Genomic DNA, 19,565 nt, shown 5'->3' with positions numbered 1-19,565 from the left:
TTTGCTGCTCGTCCTACAAATTTTGAGCAATCATCACCAAATTTGGTACAGAATATCTCTGGACCAAGCCGGAAAAAGTTACTTTGTCAAATTTTTGATGTTCCATATAGTTTTGCTATAGCTGGCCCTCAAAATTTGCTCAAATGCTGTATGGGCACAGGTTTATATTACAAAAAAATTACATATCTCCTGAACGCTTTGTACTATTTCAACCACAGTTGGTGGACGTGTGTAGATATGATGTCTGAGTAACCATGGCAAAAATGTGGTGCCATTTGGCCAATAGGTGGCGCTGTAGCAGCATCATCTAACTATAAAGGAAGTATTCTCTGTCTGTCTGTCTGTCTGTGTATGACTGCCCTTCGCATATCTAGAGAACGTTCATCCAATCAACTTCACACTTGGCGGGTACAAGCAGGTTCTCGACAATGCTGCAAGCAGAACTTTTTCGTTCCAAACGGGCACTGCACTAGTTTCTTCTAATCTTACAAACAGGTCAGGCCAACAATTGTCTCGGACCTATCACACTAATTTGTAGATGAGTTAAGGTCATGCAACTTCAGTGCAATTTGGCTTCTTGGCAGGAGTGAAATGAGGAGAAATGTATGTCCTGTAGCTGAAAACATGAATTTCTTATCTCCTATCAAAATTTACTCTTTTAAATGCGGATTAATATAACTTTGTGATCATATAAGGCTGCTGCTGTTGTTGTCCCGAGGTGCATCGAGGCGAATTCTGAAGGTTGAGCAAAAAAAAAAAAATATGGAAGAATGAAAATGAACGTTAATGGTGAAGGGGGCACTTTAATGGGAAAATCCGCCTCACTGATTACTAAATCTGTGCTGAATAAATGATGGTTTTGAATCAGACCTCATATGTAAGAGCTGGAGGTTAATGAATTAAAACTGCATCATCTGTACAATAAAATAAGCAGAAGTGGACGGCAGTAGAAAACTATCCACACGGTATATTTCTATGTATATGTACAGATCTGTGAATAGCAAAGTATCATTTCACCGTTTCACTTCACTGACAACATTTCAGACTATAAACCTTACATCACATATTAGAACGAGTAACTAAAGGATTTGTGGTATCGCAGCATTTCACCGGGGTCAGAGCACTTAACCTGCTGCCTGTATTGCATTTCACCGTATCTCTCAATAATGTAATTGAAATCATTATTTGAAAAGGCGATTTTCTCCGTGGGTGTCCCGGAGGTGTGTTCAGCACTAATTGAAGTGGATGTCTCAGGTGTCTATAGCTACCTCAACACCTTCTATCTCAGCACGAATGGTTCTGTAACACACCTGCATGACGGCAAAAACTTGCACAGATGTTTCACACATTTCTTTTATAAGAGAAGAGGGCTACATTATTATTGAATGCTGAAAAGAGAGATCACTTTTCATATGGCAACTGTGTGTGGCTTTTGTCCTATACACACTGCTTATATTCAATGCAGCACTGCAGGCAGATGTTAGCTTTTTAGTTGGAGCAGAAGGGCGAGACAATGTACTGTGCATGACTAATGTCCTGAATGTCTTTGCTCCTCTTTTTTATTATTGTTACGAGCACCAGAGTCATTAGGACAGTTGTGAAAGCGAACCAGACATCAGAGAGGAACAGGTCTAATTTCAGAGATGGGCTCTACTGTGCTCTTTTCTTCTTCCACTGAAATCTGTTTAATTAAAAAAACATAGAATAACCCAACAACATGGAATCGCTGTCGCCTCGTCCTTTGTGTGCTTTTCACACTGTCGGCTCACAAGTTTCCATCACAGAAGTATGAGCTCGGGGAGCATAACGCAGTTTGTATTCAGTCTGTGTGACAGGCGGCAAAGCAGCAATCTTGTCTGTCGAAAGACAATGATTCCACTCAGCTGCCATGTTGTGCACACAAATGCGCTACAAACATCAGTCCCGAAATCTGTCACCCCGCACGGTGAAGTTTGAAGTCTGTGAACGAGTCAAAAAAGATCCTCCGCGGATGTTTGATTTTGAATGCGCACCCTCCCGACGTCTGCTCGTACTTTCATTTGCCTACACAGGTTTTATTTTAACATGTGATTTCTAAATCCTCAGTTTAGTTTTTGAGGATCAATTATTCATTTGACATGTGACATTTACCCAGCTTCACCCTCCCACTCTGGCTTCAAAGAGAAATCTACATTATAAATAACAAGAAGTAGAGCTTAAACACTAAGTCTGCTACTCGATTAGTCTGCAACTGTTTTGATCGTTTAAGTCATTTTTGAAGCACAAATGCCAAACGTTCTTTAGGTACAGCACCTAAAATGTGGCATTTTTCTGCTGTTCACTGATTTAGATCATTGGAAATTGAATATCTTTGGATTCGGGGCTGTTTTTCCAGATAAAGCAAGCGATTTGAAAATGTCACTTTAGTCCCAGGAAATTATGATGGGAGGCCTTTTTCATTATTTTCTGACATTTAAACGATTAACTGGTTAATCGGGAAAATAATCAGTAGATTAATCGATATCCATCTATCTGTTAGTTGAATCCATCTTTGGGAAATTATTTTTAGCACAGAAATATTACAAGCCAAACAGGACAAAGTACCAAAAAACGGGGCATACACAAAGCCAGTGTGTGCACAACCATCCGTGTCTAAACTCAGCAGGCAGGTCAGGCAAAAATCCATTATGATCACTCCCCAATGTCACTGCAGATGTATCCCAGACAAAGCCAGACCAAGTAAAAAAATACATTTTAAAAAGTCATACAGGTGCCACACACACAGGCATGACTTGCTTTAAGAGCAAGTCATGCCTGCATTGTAATAGTTGGAGTCATGCATTTAGGTTTGCATTACAGTCAAGACTTGAGCGTTTTAGCCAATGTGCTCCGTGATTGAAATTCTCAGTCAGCCATCAATCTGCATTATAGACTGGTTTCCTCTTGTCTGGTGGGGGCTAACTGAAACAGATTGGGACAGCTCTTGCTCACTGCATCACTAATGGCTGCCAATGAAAGACGTCTCTGTGCAGTTGACCCGTGTGTGGAACAGGATCACGTCGCAGCTCGGAGCGATGGGGAGAACACAGCTCAATACAGGGAGTCTCTTCGGCATCAGTCACCAGTCAACAGCATCTCCTCATCCTATTGACTAAACGTTGCCTAGAAATAGAATCTAATCACGGGGTTTGGACAGGCTCTAGTTCTCCTAATGGTTTACCATTAGCTGACTGGAACAAAGCCCAAAAGTATAGAGAGATATAACATTATATTCCAGGGTGGCCTGCATTGCATGGCAATAATGGGTTCTCGGTTATTACCATGGCAGCAGAGAACGAGAGGTGTTTGATAGAGAAAATGATACTCACCTCTTGTTTGAATCCTTCTCATTATTGTATGTTGCACCACCCCTTCTACATTAAACCTGAGAAAATGGCACAAAAAGCTAACATTTGTGGAATATGCATTTTCTCCACTCAAAGCTGTGTTGAATGGATAATACAGGAGTGCAAACCATTTCCAAGCCATTTTTGCAGGCGGGTCACAACAGTCATTACCTGCATGGCATAATTGACAGTGAACACAGGCAATCCTGTTAATTGATTACATAGGCCTTTTGCTAATGGGGAATGCAAAGCCTCATTGTATCTTCCATAAAGCCCCTGTCTGGAACATTTCCACACAAAGACTACCAAGAGGCAGACCCAATAATGTTTCTAGATTTTTTCCCCCCAGGCACCCCAAAACCTTTCAGATTGTTTTAATCCAATGCGTAATTACCTAAAGGATGATGATCCAGTCAGGGATAGTATCTGGCACACTGCTGATCAAAAACAGTAGATGGAAAATACAATGAATGCAAAGCCTCATTGTATCTTCCATAAAGCCGCTGTCAGGAACATTTCCAAGAAGAGACTACCTAGACTAAAAGACTACCAAGAGGCAGACCCAATAATGTTTCTAGATTATTTCCCCCCAGGGACCCCAACACCTTTCAGATTGTTTTAATCCAAATGTGTAATAACCTAAAGGATGATGATCCAGTCAGGGATAGTATCTGGCACACTGCTGATTAAAAAAACAGAATAAAAAACCCATGGGAACACGTGCCTCTACAGAAATATAACTTCATAAAGAGTACGCCCAGTTTGCTGTTTTGTTTTTTCACTCATGCAGGTTGAGATGAGGATGCGGGGGTTTGGGCCCCTCTCCCCTCTCGTCCAGGATTCAGCCTCCAGCTCCTCCTCTGATGCATCGTTTTTGCATCAGTACTTGGAGGAACACTTGTCCGCGCGCTGCTACCGCACCTTCCCCACAGCACAGTGCATGCATTCATTCAACGGACTCCACTTTAACCAGGTGATGACAGACAAAGAGCGACGCTCAACAGTGAACATGATATGTTTTTAAACACGGAATTAAGGTAGAATGGAGACGCGCCTCGGTCACTGGCTTTTGATCGTTTTCTCTGAGTGGATTTGGCTCTTCACCTTAACTTCAATCCTGGGCGGAACAAAAGCGGAGCTGAGGTGCATTCCCTCGTGCCAGCTGCCGCTAATTACAGCATTTCCACCGGAACTCTCGACTGATGTTGGCGAGGCACCAGATGAAGAAGATGTTGTTGGATTTACGCACAACGTTGCGGAATTACCCGCGAGCGAAGAAAGTTCGTCCAAAGTGCATGCACTGTTAGAAGGGAATAATGCAAGTTGTCTCCAGGACGGTCAGCCAAAACTTTCACACTCCAAAGATACTCCTGGAGGAAGTGCTTCACCCACCGAAAATAGCATAAATGATGCAGAAAATAACAGCTTTTCTGCAGAAAATGATGGGTCGCAGGTTGATGTTGATGTGACAGTAAACAACGAGGAGGACGCGTCCAGTTGGAGGCGAACACGCGGTGCGAGGAGCGCATCAGAGACTTGGTCCGGAGGATTCAGACCCGACGACGCGGAGGAGGACGCTGCGTTTTCGGACCAGGAGGAGTTTGAACTCACGAGTTCCACATTCGCACTCACCGGAGACACTGCTCACAACCAGGCGATGGTGCACTGGTCTGGACAAAACAGCAGCGTAAGTAGTAGATGATGATGTGCTCTGGACACATTTTACGCACGGGACCTGCTTTTGACGCAGTGTGGTCACTCACAGATCTTTGGCATGGCTATATAAGATAAGATAAGATAAGATGAACCTTTATTAATCCCCTGAGGGAAATTCAGGTGTCAAAAGCAGCAACATCAGCAAACAGAGTGAAACACAGGAGAGGTATAAAGGTGTACAACAATTATAAAAACAATAAATAGAGATATAAAAGATACAGAGTGAATGGGTGAACATAGTGTGTGCAGTTCGTCAATAAATAAATGTAGTATGTGTAGTCTATAAAGTGGTATATAGGATGTATAGTGTAAAGTAAAGTGTGCCAGTGGTTAGAGTCCAAGATGGTTGGTGATAGTGCATGTTTAAAGGTAGATAGTGATAGTATAATATGAGTCATATTATTAAAGCAGTAGTTTGGACTGAGAGTGACAGAGCATATGAGACCTAATAGAGATTCAAATGTGTGGCTGCTGAGAGGTTGCAGAGTTTGAGGGAATCAGTCTTGTCTTGCTTCTTTCTCTCTCTCTCTCTCTCTCTCTCTCTCTCTCTCTCTTTCTGGCACACATATGCACACACCATCAATGCTATTGTTTATTGATTAGCTGACTTGGCAGGTATAGGCTGAACTTTAAACGAATAAAATAGGGTAAAATAATATTTGTAATATTCTGCATTATGGGTTGTACACGTTTCGGTTTTCTCTATCACTGATTTTAGTTTTGGCATATTTCCTGCTATATATATATGAGATCAATAAACCTCTCTGTCTCCTTGTTAGAGCCTTATTCCGCCTTGCTTAAAAATAGAGAGATGGGTGATGCTACTAAAGGTTAAGTATAGATACAGCTCACTGAACACAAGATACTGAAGGCTAAATGTGAAAGCCCGTATACAGGTTGAGATGATAATACTCTACACAAAGAACTTGAAGTGCTTTTTACAAAAAAAAGAAAAAATGGGGAGCAAAATGTACAAAATAGCATCATAGCAGCCTAATATTGTAAAACAGTAATTATAGGTACAGCGAGAGATAACAGACAAATAAAAAGCAAACAAAAAAGATGTGTTTTAACCTCTAGCCAACCCAGTTTGGGAGTGGGAACAAGCATCCAATTTTCTTATATCTGTGGTTTTGAACATCTTAACAACCCACAGTTTTGGATGTGAGTGAATCTGAAGGCACTCAAAACAACAGGGAGTCTTCGATGTAAACCATTTAGAGCTTTACTCTATACACAAGCAGAGGGACTTTCAATTTAATTCTAAAGGATACTCGCAGCCATGCACAGTTCAGCCAAAAACCCACGCTCACATGCTCTCTTTATTCTTGTTTTGATCAGGAGTCAAGCTGCAGAGTTTGATTTATTTGTATACATTTCAGCAAGACCAGTGAAACGTGTTGTACTCCAGCCTGCTTGAGATGTAGGCATGAATTAGTTTTTTGACATCTGGCTGGCTTAAATTGCACCCTGGCGATATTTTCTGAGATGAAAGGAGCTGATTTAGAGGTGTGATTTAATACTAAAGGCAACGTCTAACATATTGTCAAAGAGGGCCTAGGTTTGATGTGCGGAGCTGGAGATCCAAGATTCTTGGATGGTGCATCTCTTTTGACCTCGGGGCTTAAAAAGACTATTTATGTCTTGCTTGTCTTTAGAAAGTTATTTCTCATCTATGTATTAAATGCAGACGGGCTGTGAGCCAGTTGTATCATTTGGCTCTGCAGATATGTATATGTGGGTCATCGGCGTAGCTGTGGAAATTGACGTTATGATGACATCATCTTAGGGCAGGATGTAGACTGAGAAGAGCATGAGACCAAGTCATGTATTAATGATTTAAAACACATTCAGCAAGACCAGCAGCCCATTTCACAAGGGGAGTTATAACAATGCTGCAGTCAAATGCAGCCCACCAGAACGGAATTTGAAATATTTTTACATTCAACCTCAGTTATTGCTTTATAAACATATCAAATCTGACTGTTAGTTTGTAAAACAGATGCACATAAATAGTAAAAGGCAAAAAAAAGGCACCAAAATAAACCCCAACAGTGAGTCAAGGTGTGTTTTTTAAATCTATTGCCTCCTTAAAGGAATAGTTCAACATTTGGGGAAATACACAGTACAGTAGGGGAGACTGGGGACGGTTGCAACAATTTTTTGCATTTCTTTGTTACTCAGAGACTATTTGGACTAGACCAGCCAGATTTTAATATATTAAAATTACATATGTCTGCTAATTACCCATACAGTTTAAAGATGATTGCATATTACATATCATTCACAATATTTATTTGAATGGAAGATGTCAGATGTTGCAACTGACCCCAACTCTGGGGACAGTTGCAACACGATCAGGAATGTCTGCAACATATTAAAAATTACATTAAATTTCATTAATTAACTGTACCCAATGACAAAAATACAACTCATAAAAAAAATACTTTAATTCCTCCAAAACATTTTTTTTTCTATAAATGTAGCAGCAGATGTTGAATGTGCCTTCTTTCTTCCTGGTGGGGGGGGAGGTAACCCGGAGCAGTGGGTTACCTCCGGGTCTGAAAAGTGAAGCCAATGAGGAAGTGCCTTAAACTTGCATTCTGTCTAACAGCCAGCAGGGGGCGACTTCTCTGGTTGCAAAAAGAAGTCTGATTGTATAGAAGTCTATGAGAAAATGAGCCTACTTCTCACTTGATTTATTACCTCAGTAAACATTGCAAACATGAGTTTATGGTCTCAATCGCTAGTTTCAAGTCTTCTTCAATACAGCATGATGTTCATTTAGTAAATTATAGTCCCATTTAGAGTCAAATAGACCATAAATCAGGGGATGCTTTAGGGCGTGGCTACCTTGTGATTGACAGGTCACTACCACGGCGTTGTCCGGTTTGGGTGTTGTTCGCGTTTTCATTTTAGAACTTTAATCACAGTGTGTTTTCAGTCAATGAAAGTTAATTATTACCTTTTTGGTTGCCTGTAAATGTCTTATTCAGCATTCAGTTGTGCTTAGCTCCGGCCTGCCATGTCACTTCTGTTTGCAAAAGACAGGCAAAAACCAAGATGGCAATGGCCAAAATGCCGAACACGAGGCTTCAAAACCGCAGTCCAAAAAACAATTGGTGACGTCACGGTGACTACGTTCACTTCTTATATACAGTCTATGGATTTGAGGAAAAAGACTTGCTGCAACCGTCCCTTGTTGCAATTGTCCCCAATCTCCCTTAAATATGAATCTGAAGCTACAGCCAGCAGGGGATTATTTTAGCTTAGTATTAAGACTGGAAGCGTGGGGGAAACAGCTAGCCTTACTGTGTCCAAAATTAGTCCTAAATTGTACTAATTAACATGTTATCTCCTGATTGTTTAATCTATACAAACAAAGGAACTATTAATTGGCTTTCTTAGCTGTTTCCATTCGTTAAGATAAGCTATAAACTAATCACCTGCTACCTTTAGCTTATTTAGCATAGAGACATGAGAGTGGTATCGATCTTCTCGTCTAACTCTCGGCAACAAAGATAGTAGGCGTATTATCCAAAATGTCAATCTATTTCTTTGATTAAAATAATTAACTTGTAATGAAAATATCGCAAACCAAGTGTGGTAGTACCCTGGGGGTACTGTATAAGCAAGTCATACAACATTAATAAGAATTTGGCATCATCTTTTACAAAGTTACATGATGAACTTTCTAGTCCTTCTCTGAGAAATTAACCCCTTGATGACACAGAGTCTCATCCCGCCTACTAACAATGTGATATTGTGCATGTGTTCCCACTTCTGCAACCTGCCACACCCTCTCTCTCTGTGTAGGTGCAGGCCAGGTGGTCACCATGGAAGCTTGCAGATTTTCCAGCTGGTGTACTCTTTAGAAATCTATTTAAAGTAGTAAATGATTTAAAAAGTGGCCAATTTCCTTTAAACATCATTGTTCAACTTGTTAACAGTTACAGTTCAGTCATAATGGCTGCAATCAGCTTCCCTGGGTGTATGAGAAGATTTGAAAAGAGGTTTAGCAGCCAGGCACACATCAATAGGCAACCTTATTTTACAGGCCGAATAAGGAGAGGGAGACAATTAGTAAAATGTTTAAATAGATAAATTGGCCAACAAATACAAAGAAAGAAGAAAGGGTTTAAGGCTGGTGAATGCTTGCAGTCTTCATATACGTAATATCTCCTCTGGCTTGTTAATGTGACTCAGTGTGTTTGGGAAAGTGCTGCTGTGTTTTGACACTTCGGGGCAGTTCCTACATGTTGACTACATGAAATCAAGTTTTCACACTTAAACTCCAAAATTCCGACATTTGTTATCTATACCGCGCAGCCTACTGTGATGTGTTTGTTGCAAATTCTGAAATCTGATAATTGGTTTAGTTGTGGGTCTACAGAACATCAGCCAATGTGTGCATGCAGTTTGTGAGACACATTGTCTGAGCTTGTTATTGACTTTGATATTTAGCTTTCCTGTCCAATTCCAGATTTTTATTTTGCCAGTCATTTGCTGCTAAAGCCTAGTTGTTGGATGTTACTGTTCTTTTATCATTTGTCCAATTATGACGGTTTGATAAGCTGCAGTGCCATTTCGGCTTTTCAAACAACACGAGAGCCAAGGAAAATGTAAAAGGGAGCTCAGTCCATTGCTGCTACCACACTGATTCATGTGGTTATTGTCCATCACTAGCCCGAGTTTGTGCCTCTCGTGTATTAGTATATATTCGGGTCACAGAGGTAATCATCAGTTTCTCTAAAAGATAATAAGCTGCGATGTTTGAAAAACTGCTTTACAGCATCCTCAAAGACTCCTCTAAACATCTAGATGAAAATATATTCCATCTGCTGAATGACAAAAGCGATTTTGAACTTGTTTCTCAAGTTGCACCTCTGTTTCTGAATCAAAACAACGATGACAGCCTGTCTGCTACCTGGATAGGAAAACAGACCTGAATTTATGTTAATACATGAGCAACACAACCTGGAACGGGTCTGTCTCATGCAACATTTCAATACCAGAATTTACCAGCATGCTTTAAAGGAGCAGTGTGTAACATTTCGGGAGATCTATTAGCAGAAATGGAATATAATATTCACATGTATTCATTAGTGTATAATCATCTGAAACTAAGAATTGTTGTGTTTCCATTAGCTTAGAATGAGCCCTTCATATCTACATAGGGAGCGGGTCCTCTTCATGGAGTCCGACATGTTGTACCGCCATGTTTCTACAGTAGCCCAGAACGGACAAACCACACACTGACTCTAGCGAGCGCCTTTTGCGTTTTTACATTACCTGAAATCTGTAGTTCTCTGAAACGCTTGTGAAACTGCTGTAGCATGAGCCATAGAGTGCAAAACCGTGGTACCTCCAGCCTGACTTCCGTTGTTCCTAAAGTAGTGTTATTATGGTAAGGATGGCCTCTGAGCGAGGCGAATGGCGTTACCAGGGCGTTGCACTCTGCAGCTCACGTTACGGCAGTCTTGGAAAGGAAGGAGTGAGCGGAAGGGTATTCATTTGGTTGCAATCTGCAACCACACCACTAGATGCCGCCAAACCCTACACACTGTCCCTTTAAGGATTTGATTACAATGATATAAATTGTAATAAACATATGTATAATTTAGTAAGCCTACAATATTACTAAGAAGATGCATTTGCTTTATTCAGAACTCTAATGTAGCATCCATGCTGCCATAGCCTTGAATGGTTCATCTACAGGAGCCAGGACGGTACATACATAATTTCAATCAACTTGTGTTGCAGAGGATGTTAATTAAAGATCCACTGGGCCTTTATTAGCAGTCAGCCGAGAGCACAATAAACATAATGAAATGCATGTTGTGAACTTCTTTTTAAAATACAAAAATGGGACATTTTCGGTTATCTTATCAGTGTCGGCCTTGAGAAGCAGGTAATTATCAGCTGTCATATCAGCTGAAAATATCCATATTGTGCATCTCTGGTTAAAATTGTACTTAATCCGTACAGTGTCTGCTCTGCTTTACAGTAACTTTAGCTTGTCACTTAAGTAAGACCGAGGATGAGGAGGCACCGCAAATGGGCAGAACAATATTAATTCTTCAACATATTTTAGGATTAGGCTACGTGGGTTGCTTTTAAATTAATATGAATGAATGAACTATGACCTTTGAACTTGATAGCCCCCTTTAGCATGTTTGGCTTTTATTCAGGTGCTCTAGTTTCCTCTCACAGTCCCAAACACATACAGGTAAGGTGAATCAGAAAGTCTACATTGCCCGTAGGCGTGAATGTGTTTGTCATTCTGCGTTAGCCCTGTGAGACTGTCAAACTGTCCTGGGTGTTGCCCAGTGCATGCTGGGATAGGCTCCGGCCCCTCACGACCTTGAACACATCTGTCCTATTTTGTTTCCGCTCTATCCAGCTGTTTTAAATGCCACGCGTATAATATTAATCACTTAAAATTCTCCACAGAGGAGTTACAGGCAGCACACTGTATTATTTATTAGATATCACAGGTGATAGATAACAAAATTAAATGGTACTTAAATCTGAACTTGTGTTCAGAAGCATGAAGTCGTCAAAGTTTGAAGTGGACACCATCTTCCTCCTCTTTTTCTTCTTCTTCCTCTGTGTTGGGGTCAAGACAATGGAGATCCCTACAGCATCCAGGACATTTCTTGGGAGTTTTTGTCCTAAAATAATCAAGTTGTTGGTAGAGAGTCTTTGCCTACATCTCACTGGCCTTGAGCTTCAGGTATTTAGTCTGAGTAACTTTTTCCTTAGGACTCTCCATTTCTTGGGGGAGCCTCATAATCTTTCTCTACTGAATGGCTGCTTCTCTGTACTCAACACCTTCTGTGTCTGGTGCATTTGTTGAGTTTCTCCATCTTCGGCAAAGGGCTTTCTTCTCTTGGAAATAATACCATTTTCTGTGCCTTGAGCGACCTCGAGGAACAGCTTCTCAATTGTTGAAATGCCTCCTCCATCTTGCAGCCATTGAATGTTTATGCCCTGCTCATGGGTACTCAAGTCCATGCTTTGTAGCATTTTCAGCTCCTCCATTTTCTAGTAGAGGGCCTCGACCTCTTCACCTTTGCCTGATAGCCTGGTGCAGAGCTCACCGAAATTGTGACATTCTCCTCCTCATCTGCCTCTTCAAATTGGAGGCGGGCCAAGTAAGCAGTAGTTTCATCCTATTTCTTGGTTGCTTACTTCTATGACTGAACGGTGAATAAAATACTGTGTCCAGTGGCATTCTCCAGTTCCACTTTTAAAACCAACTTATCTGAGCATTGCTGGAGTATCTGCTGTCAGTCCATTCAATGCAAACGGCTATCTTATTCTACCTGAAATAATTTGGCTTCATTCAATCGTTAATCTTCACTGTCCTGTGGAGAGCGACAGACTGCCATACACTACCTCAACTGCACGTACTTGAGAAAAAGTCCAAGAAAGATAACACTTTGGTGCTACTAGAGATGTTCCGATACCATTTTTTTCTTCCTGATACCGATTCCAATACATGAACTTGCGTATCTGCCGATACTGAGAACAGATCTGATATCAGTGCGTTAAAAACAAAAATATATGTTTTATTGTGTTTTAACCACTGCATACTACTAATCCTATATGGATATGATATGATTGCTATCATTGTTTTATGGCCTGGCTTAGGTTAAACCCTTGGTAAAACATTAAAAAATACATACAGAGAATGAATGCCATAGAACTATCTTTTATTATCTAGTTTGACTGTCAGTCATAACTGAAAAAGAACTTAAATAAATAAATTTAGGATACAGCCAAACTGCTGACATTTTGCTAGCTATCTCTGGCTAACGTTACACTCTCCGTAAGCACCTGCCCGATCGGTACTATGCATGTTCAACTCAACAGAGATGAGAAAGAAGTGAGATGGCTCACTCAATATCTACTTCCATGATCGATTTCGGACGCAGCGAGCGGAGCTGATGATGGAAGTAGCTAACAAGGGAGCCATCTCGCTTCTTTCTCATCTCTGTTGAGAGTTGCATATGCACAGTACCAATCGGGCAGATGTACGGGTAGAGAGTGACACGTGTTGTTGTTGTTCCTGTGTAGTGTAAATGAGCTGATGAGTTATATGATAATCTGATATTGGATCGGTACGTAAAGTTGCATACTCGCAATACCCGATCCAACATTTTAGGCTGTATCGGAGGCATTTCCGATACTGGTATCGCTATCGGAGCAAATCTTTCCCACACGCATTGACACACATTGAAGTGAATATATAATAGATACAATCAACGGGGATTTGGACAATAATTAAAATACATTAACGTACAAAACATACAATTAATATGCTTTTCTCAAAGCCACCAGATTCCAGTTAGACAACATAATTTCACCCTGCTGATCATTGAAACACACTTAATTCAAACAAGACAGAAACAAAATAAAATTCATTAAATCCGTCTTTCTAATGTTCTAACAATCACCAACTCTGGTTTGGTCGAAGCAGACCCTTAATTCACAGAAAAGAAAAAAAGCTACCAGACTCCATTGACAGAAACATAAATTTTACCTTCGCTGATTGTTGTAAACAGACTTTATTCAAACTCGACAGAACCACAGTTCCAACAAGCACCAACTCTGATTTGAGAGTTCGAAAGAGACACTGAATAAGATAGAAAAAAAACCACTGTAACATTTTAACTGTTTACTAACCGTGTTTTCCGGTGTGTTCGTGACCTCGAACATGACACACCAGAGAAAAAAAAAAAAGCAAACTCGTCTTCTGGCAATGGGAAAGGAGTCTATCGCCTATTGCTAATTTTGATGGAAAAAGGGTAAAAGTCATCCAGAGAGACAGTTAAGTTTGTGAAGGCCAATATCATTTGACTAAGGCAAAAAAGGGGGTAAAATATTGGCTAAGCATCAAACCCAGTGAGGGTTATTTCAGCATGGAGGCAAATTAGATTCTAGCTCACTTTGCGATGCTAATTACAAGGATTTACCTCGACCCTGTCAAAAAAGTCGGCCTCATCAGTTTATCAATACTTAACAATAACTGTAATATAAGCAATTTGTATATATACAAAATATATTTTTATTCATAAAAATGTTCTGTACCTGAATATACCAGAGCCAAATGCGGAACCACATTAACATTTAATTTGACTGGCAGCCCTTTGGTTTCTGGGTGAGTTAGTAACACGATTATGACCATGTTTGCTCAACTAACACTGCACTCTGTGAAAATCGAAACCTGCGGTACACAAACATATATGTATTTGCATATTTATGTGTTGAATACACACAGTATACTGTTTTCAATGAACATATAACAATTACTACAGAAATTGCAGCTTGCCCGACTACAGCAACGTCTATTACGTCAGTAATCATACCTGTTGAGCCCTGGCTCTCCATGTTGTACCTTAGGGGGAGGAACAGGAGACTTATGATAATCAATGATTCAATTCAATTTAGTTCTTAACATCTTTTAACCATTTTATCTCGCCAAACTCCCCCGCATTGATTCTGCCTCCTCAGCATACCATCATAAACAGCCCTGATCTGGACACATTGGTGCATGTAGCTTCCTGCACATAGCATGTCGACATGCTCCGACAACCCTGTGGCCGCTGCTGTCAGTGTGGACGCCCACCAGCTCCCCTCTCTCCTGGGGTGGCTGTGATGGACAGGCTGCTGAGGGGGAAGGGTTGCTGTAGCGTTGTAGCAGGGAGTTAACATCACACGTCCTGCTAAAGAAACATAAATAAATTCATTTAATGCATATTGATAAGAATTGTAACACCACGACACAACCAAAGACAAAGAATAAATTTTTCCTCACAAATTCCAGGATGTGGCATTGCCTACATTGCATGGATAAACAGAGGGTCTGGTATTTAAGGCTCAGCACTGCGCAGAAACTACTGGCTCAGCCAAGCCACCAAGCCTTCCTGTGGTGAGGATCTCTAACGCCTTGAAATCCAGCCCGTTCTCATTCCCCGGGCGTTAAATAGCGAGGCTTCGTCATGTCGGCGCTTGGTACCGCCGGTATGATTCGACTTAACTGTAATGTAAACCCATCCGTGGCAACAGTAAATGCTCCGAGAAAGTGCGCCGGGAGTGTGGTGACATAGTTTAAAGAGTGAAAGAGACACACCAGTTGGGCGGAAGGGAAATTGGATGGGTCCAACAAACACGAGGCTTTCATCCAGAAGACCGCTGTTCGTGTCCTGTGTTCACAACATTCAGTGTAATTTTCACTATTCAGACGTAGAAGTTTTAAGCCCAACCATGTAGTTCTTTTCTAAACCTAGCTATAGTGGTTTTGTTGCCTAATCCTAAAGGGATGCCAAGGGTCCAAAAATAAAGTGACGCCAAGAAGCGGTATGTGAGGAGTTGGAATGAGAACGTGTTGTGAATTCCTGCAGGGTGTGTCCCCCCCCTCTCTGTAACAATGCATAATGAGCTGTAACAATGCATAATGCATAATGAGATCTTACATTTTATTTATTTATCTATTTTGTCGTAGAGACGTCTTAGTGTTTCCACTCTTTTGTATTCGCTTAAATCAAACTTATGTTGTGCAGGCCCATATTTTTGTTATATTATGTGCTCTGCCTGTTTTTAGTGTTTCACAATATTTCAAATTAAAATTACTGCAGTATCTTTTTTAAATTTATTTTCAAATCTCAGTTTCAATTTAAATTTTAAAGCTTGTGCTATGCTGGCATCATATGAAACTAGAAAACCTAAGGAAGTCATTGGTACCGACCACGTCTTACTGGCTTGTGAAGGAGGTTAAATAACGCTCCAAACTTTCGCTACATTTTGCAGAGGAAAAACTAGCATGGCCATTTTCAAAGGGGTCCCTTGACCTCTGACCTCAAGATATGTGAATGAAAATGGGTTCTATTGGTACCCACGAGTCTCCCCTTTACAGACATGCCCACTTTTTGATAATCACATGCAGTTTGGGGCAAGTCATAGTCAAGTCAGCACACTGACACACCGACAGCTGTTGTTGCCTGTTGGGCTTGAGTTTGTTATGATTTGAGCATATTTTTTACGCTGAATGCAGTACCTGTGAGGGTTTCTGGACAATATTTGTCATTGTTTTGTGTTGTTACTTGATTTGCAATAATAAATATATACATACATTTGCATAAAACAAGCATATTTTCCCAATCCCATGTTGATAAGAGTATTAAATACTTGACATATCTCCCTTTTAGGGTACATTTTGAACAGAAAAAAAATGTGTGATTAATTCAAGATTATTCGCGATTAACTATTTTAATCGATTAATAGCCCTAATTAAAACCAATACAGTTAGCGCCTCAGTGCTCCATCTATGAATAAGAAACAGTCGTTGGCTGCTGTTGTTGTTGTCGTCGATATACTGTTTTTGGCAACTGCTCAGTCGTCTCCTCATTTTGTATTTCAAAACTCTTTCATTTTACAGTGGCCACCTGCATTACTCATTCATACATTATGAGTTACACCATCTGGCTCCTGTAAGAAAAGCCTCACATTCAAAACCATAACTTTGATTTACTCACTGAAGTTTCCTTTTTAGATTCACAGTGATGCAAAAACAAGAGGTTTCAAACACTGTTGGTGAGTTTATAAGGAGACATATGGGTGAGAGAAATCTTTACCCAGCATATTAATCTAATCAGCTGTTTTACTTTATTTATGTCAGAGAAAAATGTAATTTATTAAAGAGTCCAGGGAGCTTTTAGTTTGTCAACATGCAACCAATCTTCTACCGTCGCACTCAGCACTTTCAAACGGAGTGCTGAAGAGTTAAAAAGTAGATTGGAAAAAAACAACTTTTCGGTTGGGTAGAAAAAATCCTACCCTCTTGCTTTCTAATCTTGCCTGCATTGATCAGACCCCCTCCTCGTGCACACTGAAGCTTCCAAGCTCAGCAGGCCGCCGTAGCCTAGCTGCTGGACTAGCCTTGACTTTCATTTATGGTGAAGAAGCAAATGATGCGAGAGCAGAAGCCCGAAGGAAAGCCGTTTCAGATGACTTGTCAACCAAGCTGCTACTTCCACACAGGGCTGTTGTCTCGACACGAGTCAGACTCTTTCTGTTCTGCTTGAAAGCCATAGCTGTAGCATGGAGTATCTGTTCTCTGTCCATTTAAAATACCGGTTATTTGATGTTCACAGATCAATGGCATTACCGTCTGCCAAGGTAACAGTATGTTGCCATCAGTCACATTGGAGCTGAACTTTAATACCTTAAGAATAACATATTTAAAAGAATTCTATTCATATTAATACCTTTAAAGTGCTTAAAGCAATGACAGAAGATGTTTTATTCACTCTGATTTAACTCCTTATGTTTGTATATCAGGTTTTATGAGGACACCAATAGTCTTTTTTGTGCAAAGTGATATTGTGAAGTCGCTTTATAATTCATGATTGCAGTGACCTGCTATCCATGTGAGAGCCAACAGCTCCGACTTCAAACAACCTAGCTTCGGCACAACATCTGGTCTACGAGGAAATGTTGCCTTTGTTAACGAAGTGATATAATTTGAAGTGGCAGGCAAAAGCCTCTGTACATTACGCGTTTCACTGAGGTGGTATTGAAGTATACGAGGAAATGCTTTCCTGCAGGCTTGTGTTGCTGCGGAGTGAGTTGCAGGGTCATAAACAATGTAATAGAAATAGACAGTTTATTTCTTTTTTAAAGGTGTTAAATGATGCAGTTTAATGTGGTGATTTTATAAAGTGCAGTTTATGCTATACCGGCCCCTGGGGTTTTTTGAGCTTTCTCGCTAAGCTGTGATTTTTTTATTCCTTGAAGGGCATTTGTTGCCACATTGTTAACACTTCTGTGGTATTAATAGCTTGTTAAGCAGGTGTTCACACTCTTCTCCTTCCAATTAGTCTGTCGTAGTTGTGACATTTAATGTCACCCGTTATCACGAATTTGATTACCAGCATCAGACAAAATCTGCTCTGTCTTATGAAAATAGCTATTTTATTTCTATCGACACTGGATCACATGACTACGTGTATGTGAAATGTGTCGCGCATTGTGATAAACTGACAGATAATTACCACCCAATTTTGCAGTTCCCCTCAGGTCCTGGTTCTGGCATCTTTTAACTCATTGTTTTGGTTTTACATCCCTGCTACTTTAATGCTAGATGTAACTACAGTACAGTTGTTCCGATAGAGATACCAGAATCGAAAATGCCTCCGTTACAGCCTAAAATGCTGAATTGGGTATCGATGAGTACGTGAGTCTCTGCACCGAATCCGATATCACATTATGATATCATTTATCAGCTCATTTGCTCTACACAAGAACAAAAACAACACATCACCCCTTACCCGATCCGTACAACCTGCCTGATCGGTATTACGCATGTGCAACTCTAACAGAGATGAGAAAGATGCTTGTTTCCATCATCAGCTCTGGAAACAAACGGTTGCGCTAGTGTTTTATACTGTTACTGTACTATTATTTATTAAATTGTGGCTGCACTTTAACAATTTAAGGGCTGTCAGTTGATTAAAATATTTAATCTTGATTAATCGCATGGTTGTCCATAGCTTATTATCTGTTCAAAATGTACCTTAAAGGAGATTTGTCAAGTATTTACATGGGAGTGGGCAAATATGCTTGCTTTATGCAAATGTATGTATAGGAAATCAATTAACAACACAAAACAATGACAAGTATTATCCAGAAACCCTCACAGGTACTGCATTTAGCACAAAAATATGCTCAAATAATAGCATGGCAAACTGCAGCCCACCAGACAACAACAGCTGTCAGTGTGTCAGTGTGCTGACTTGACTATGACTTGCCCCAAACTGCATGTTATTATCATAAAGTGGGCATGTCTGTAAAGGGGAGACTCGTGGGTACCCAGAGAACCCATTTTCATTCACATATCTTGAGATCAGAGGTCAAGGGACCCCTTTGAAAATGGCCATGCCAGTTTTTCCTCGCCAAAATTTAGCGCAAGTTTGGAGCGATATTAAACCTCTTTCGTGACGATGGCATGACATGGTTGGTATCAATGGATTCCTTACGTTTTTCTAGTTTCATATGATGATAGCTTCTTTAATACTGAGCCCGCTACAACCTCTGAAAGATCGATTGAGTTAATGCGTTAAAGAAATTAGTGGCGTTAAAATGAACTTTGACAGCCCTAATGTGTATATAAATTGTTCAGGTATGAACTGAAAATGGTATCGGAACATCTCTAAGTTGAATATTTTTTGGGTGGACTGACCCTTTAAATGTTTAAATGTAGAGCATCAGAAATTATCCCCAAAAGAAAAACATGTCAACTTTTGTACTTGTCATTGCTTACTCTTGTTCAGGGCCAACAGTGAGCTGAAGCCCATCCCATCATGCACTGGGCAAAAGGCAGGGAAACACCTCAGACACTCTTCACCAGTTTTTGAAATGTCATATTTGTCTTTATTATTAATATTCCAGTCAGTAACTCCTGTAACAATTGCTTTTATG

The 19,565-nt window shown here is 40.3% G+C and overlaps 2 protein-coding genes across 2 annotated transcripts in view; one reads left to right on the top strand and one right to left on the bottom strand.

The window, feature by feature from the left end:
• LOC141773925 (VPS10 domain-containing receptor SorCS3-like) overlaps positions 1-19,565 on the bottom strand; it is a 242,980-nt gene that overhangs the window by 121,861 nt on the left and 101,554 nt on the right. The window lies entirely within an intron of this gene.
• LOC141773926 (VPS10 domain-containing receptor SorCS1-like) overlaps positions 4,120-19,565 on the top strand; it is a 62,103-nt gene continuing 46,657 nt past the window's right edge. The window contains exon 1 of the mRNA XM_074646100.1: positions 4,120-5,052. Within this exon, the coding sequence (XP_074502201.1) occupies positions 4,408-5,052 (645 nt within the window). The 5' untranslated portion in view covers positions 4,120-4,407. The remainder of the gene's footprint in view (positions 5,053-19,565) is intronic.

Source organism: Sebastes fasciatus, chromosome 9, assembly GCF_043250625.1.
Source record: "Sebastes fasciatus isolate fSebFas1 chromosome 9, fSebFas1.pri, whole genome shotgun sequence".
Taxonomy (NCBI): Eukaryota; Metazoa; Chordata; class Actinopteri; order Perciformes; family Sebastidae; genus Sebastes; species Sebastes fasciatus.
This window is presented reverse-complemented; position numbering and strand designations above follow the sequence as displayed.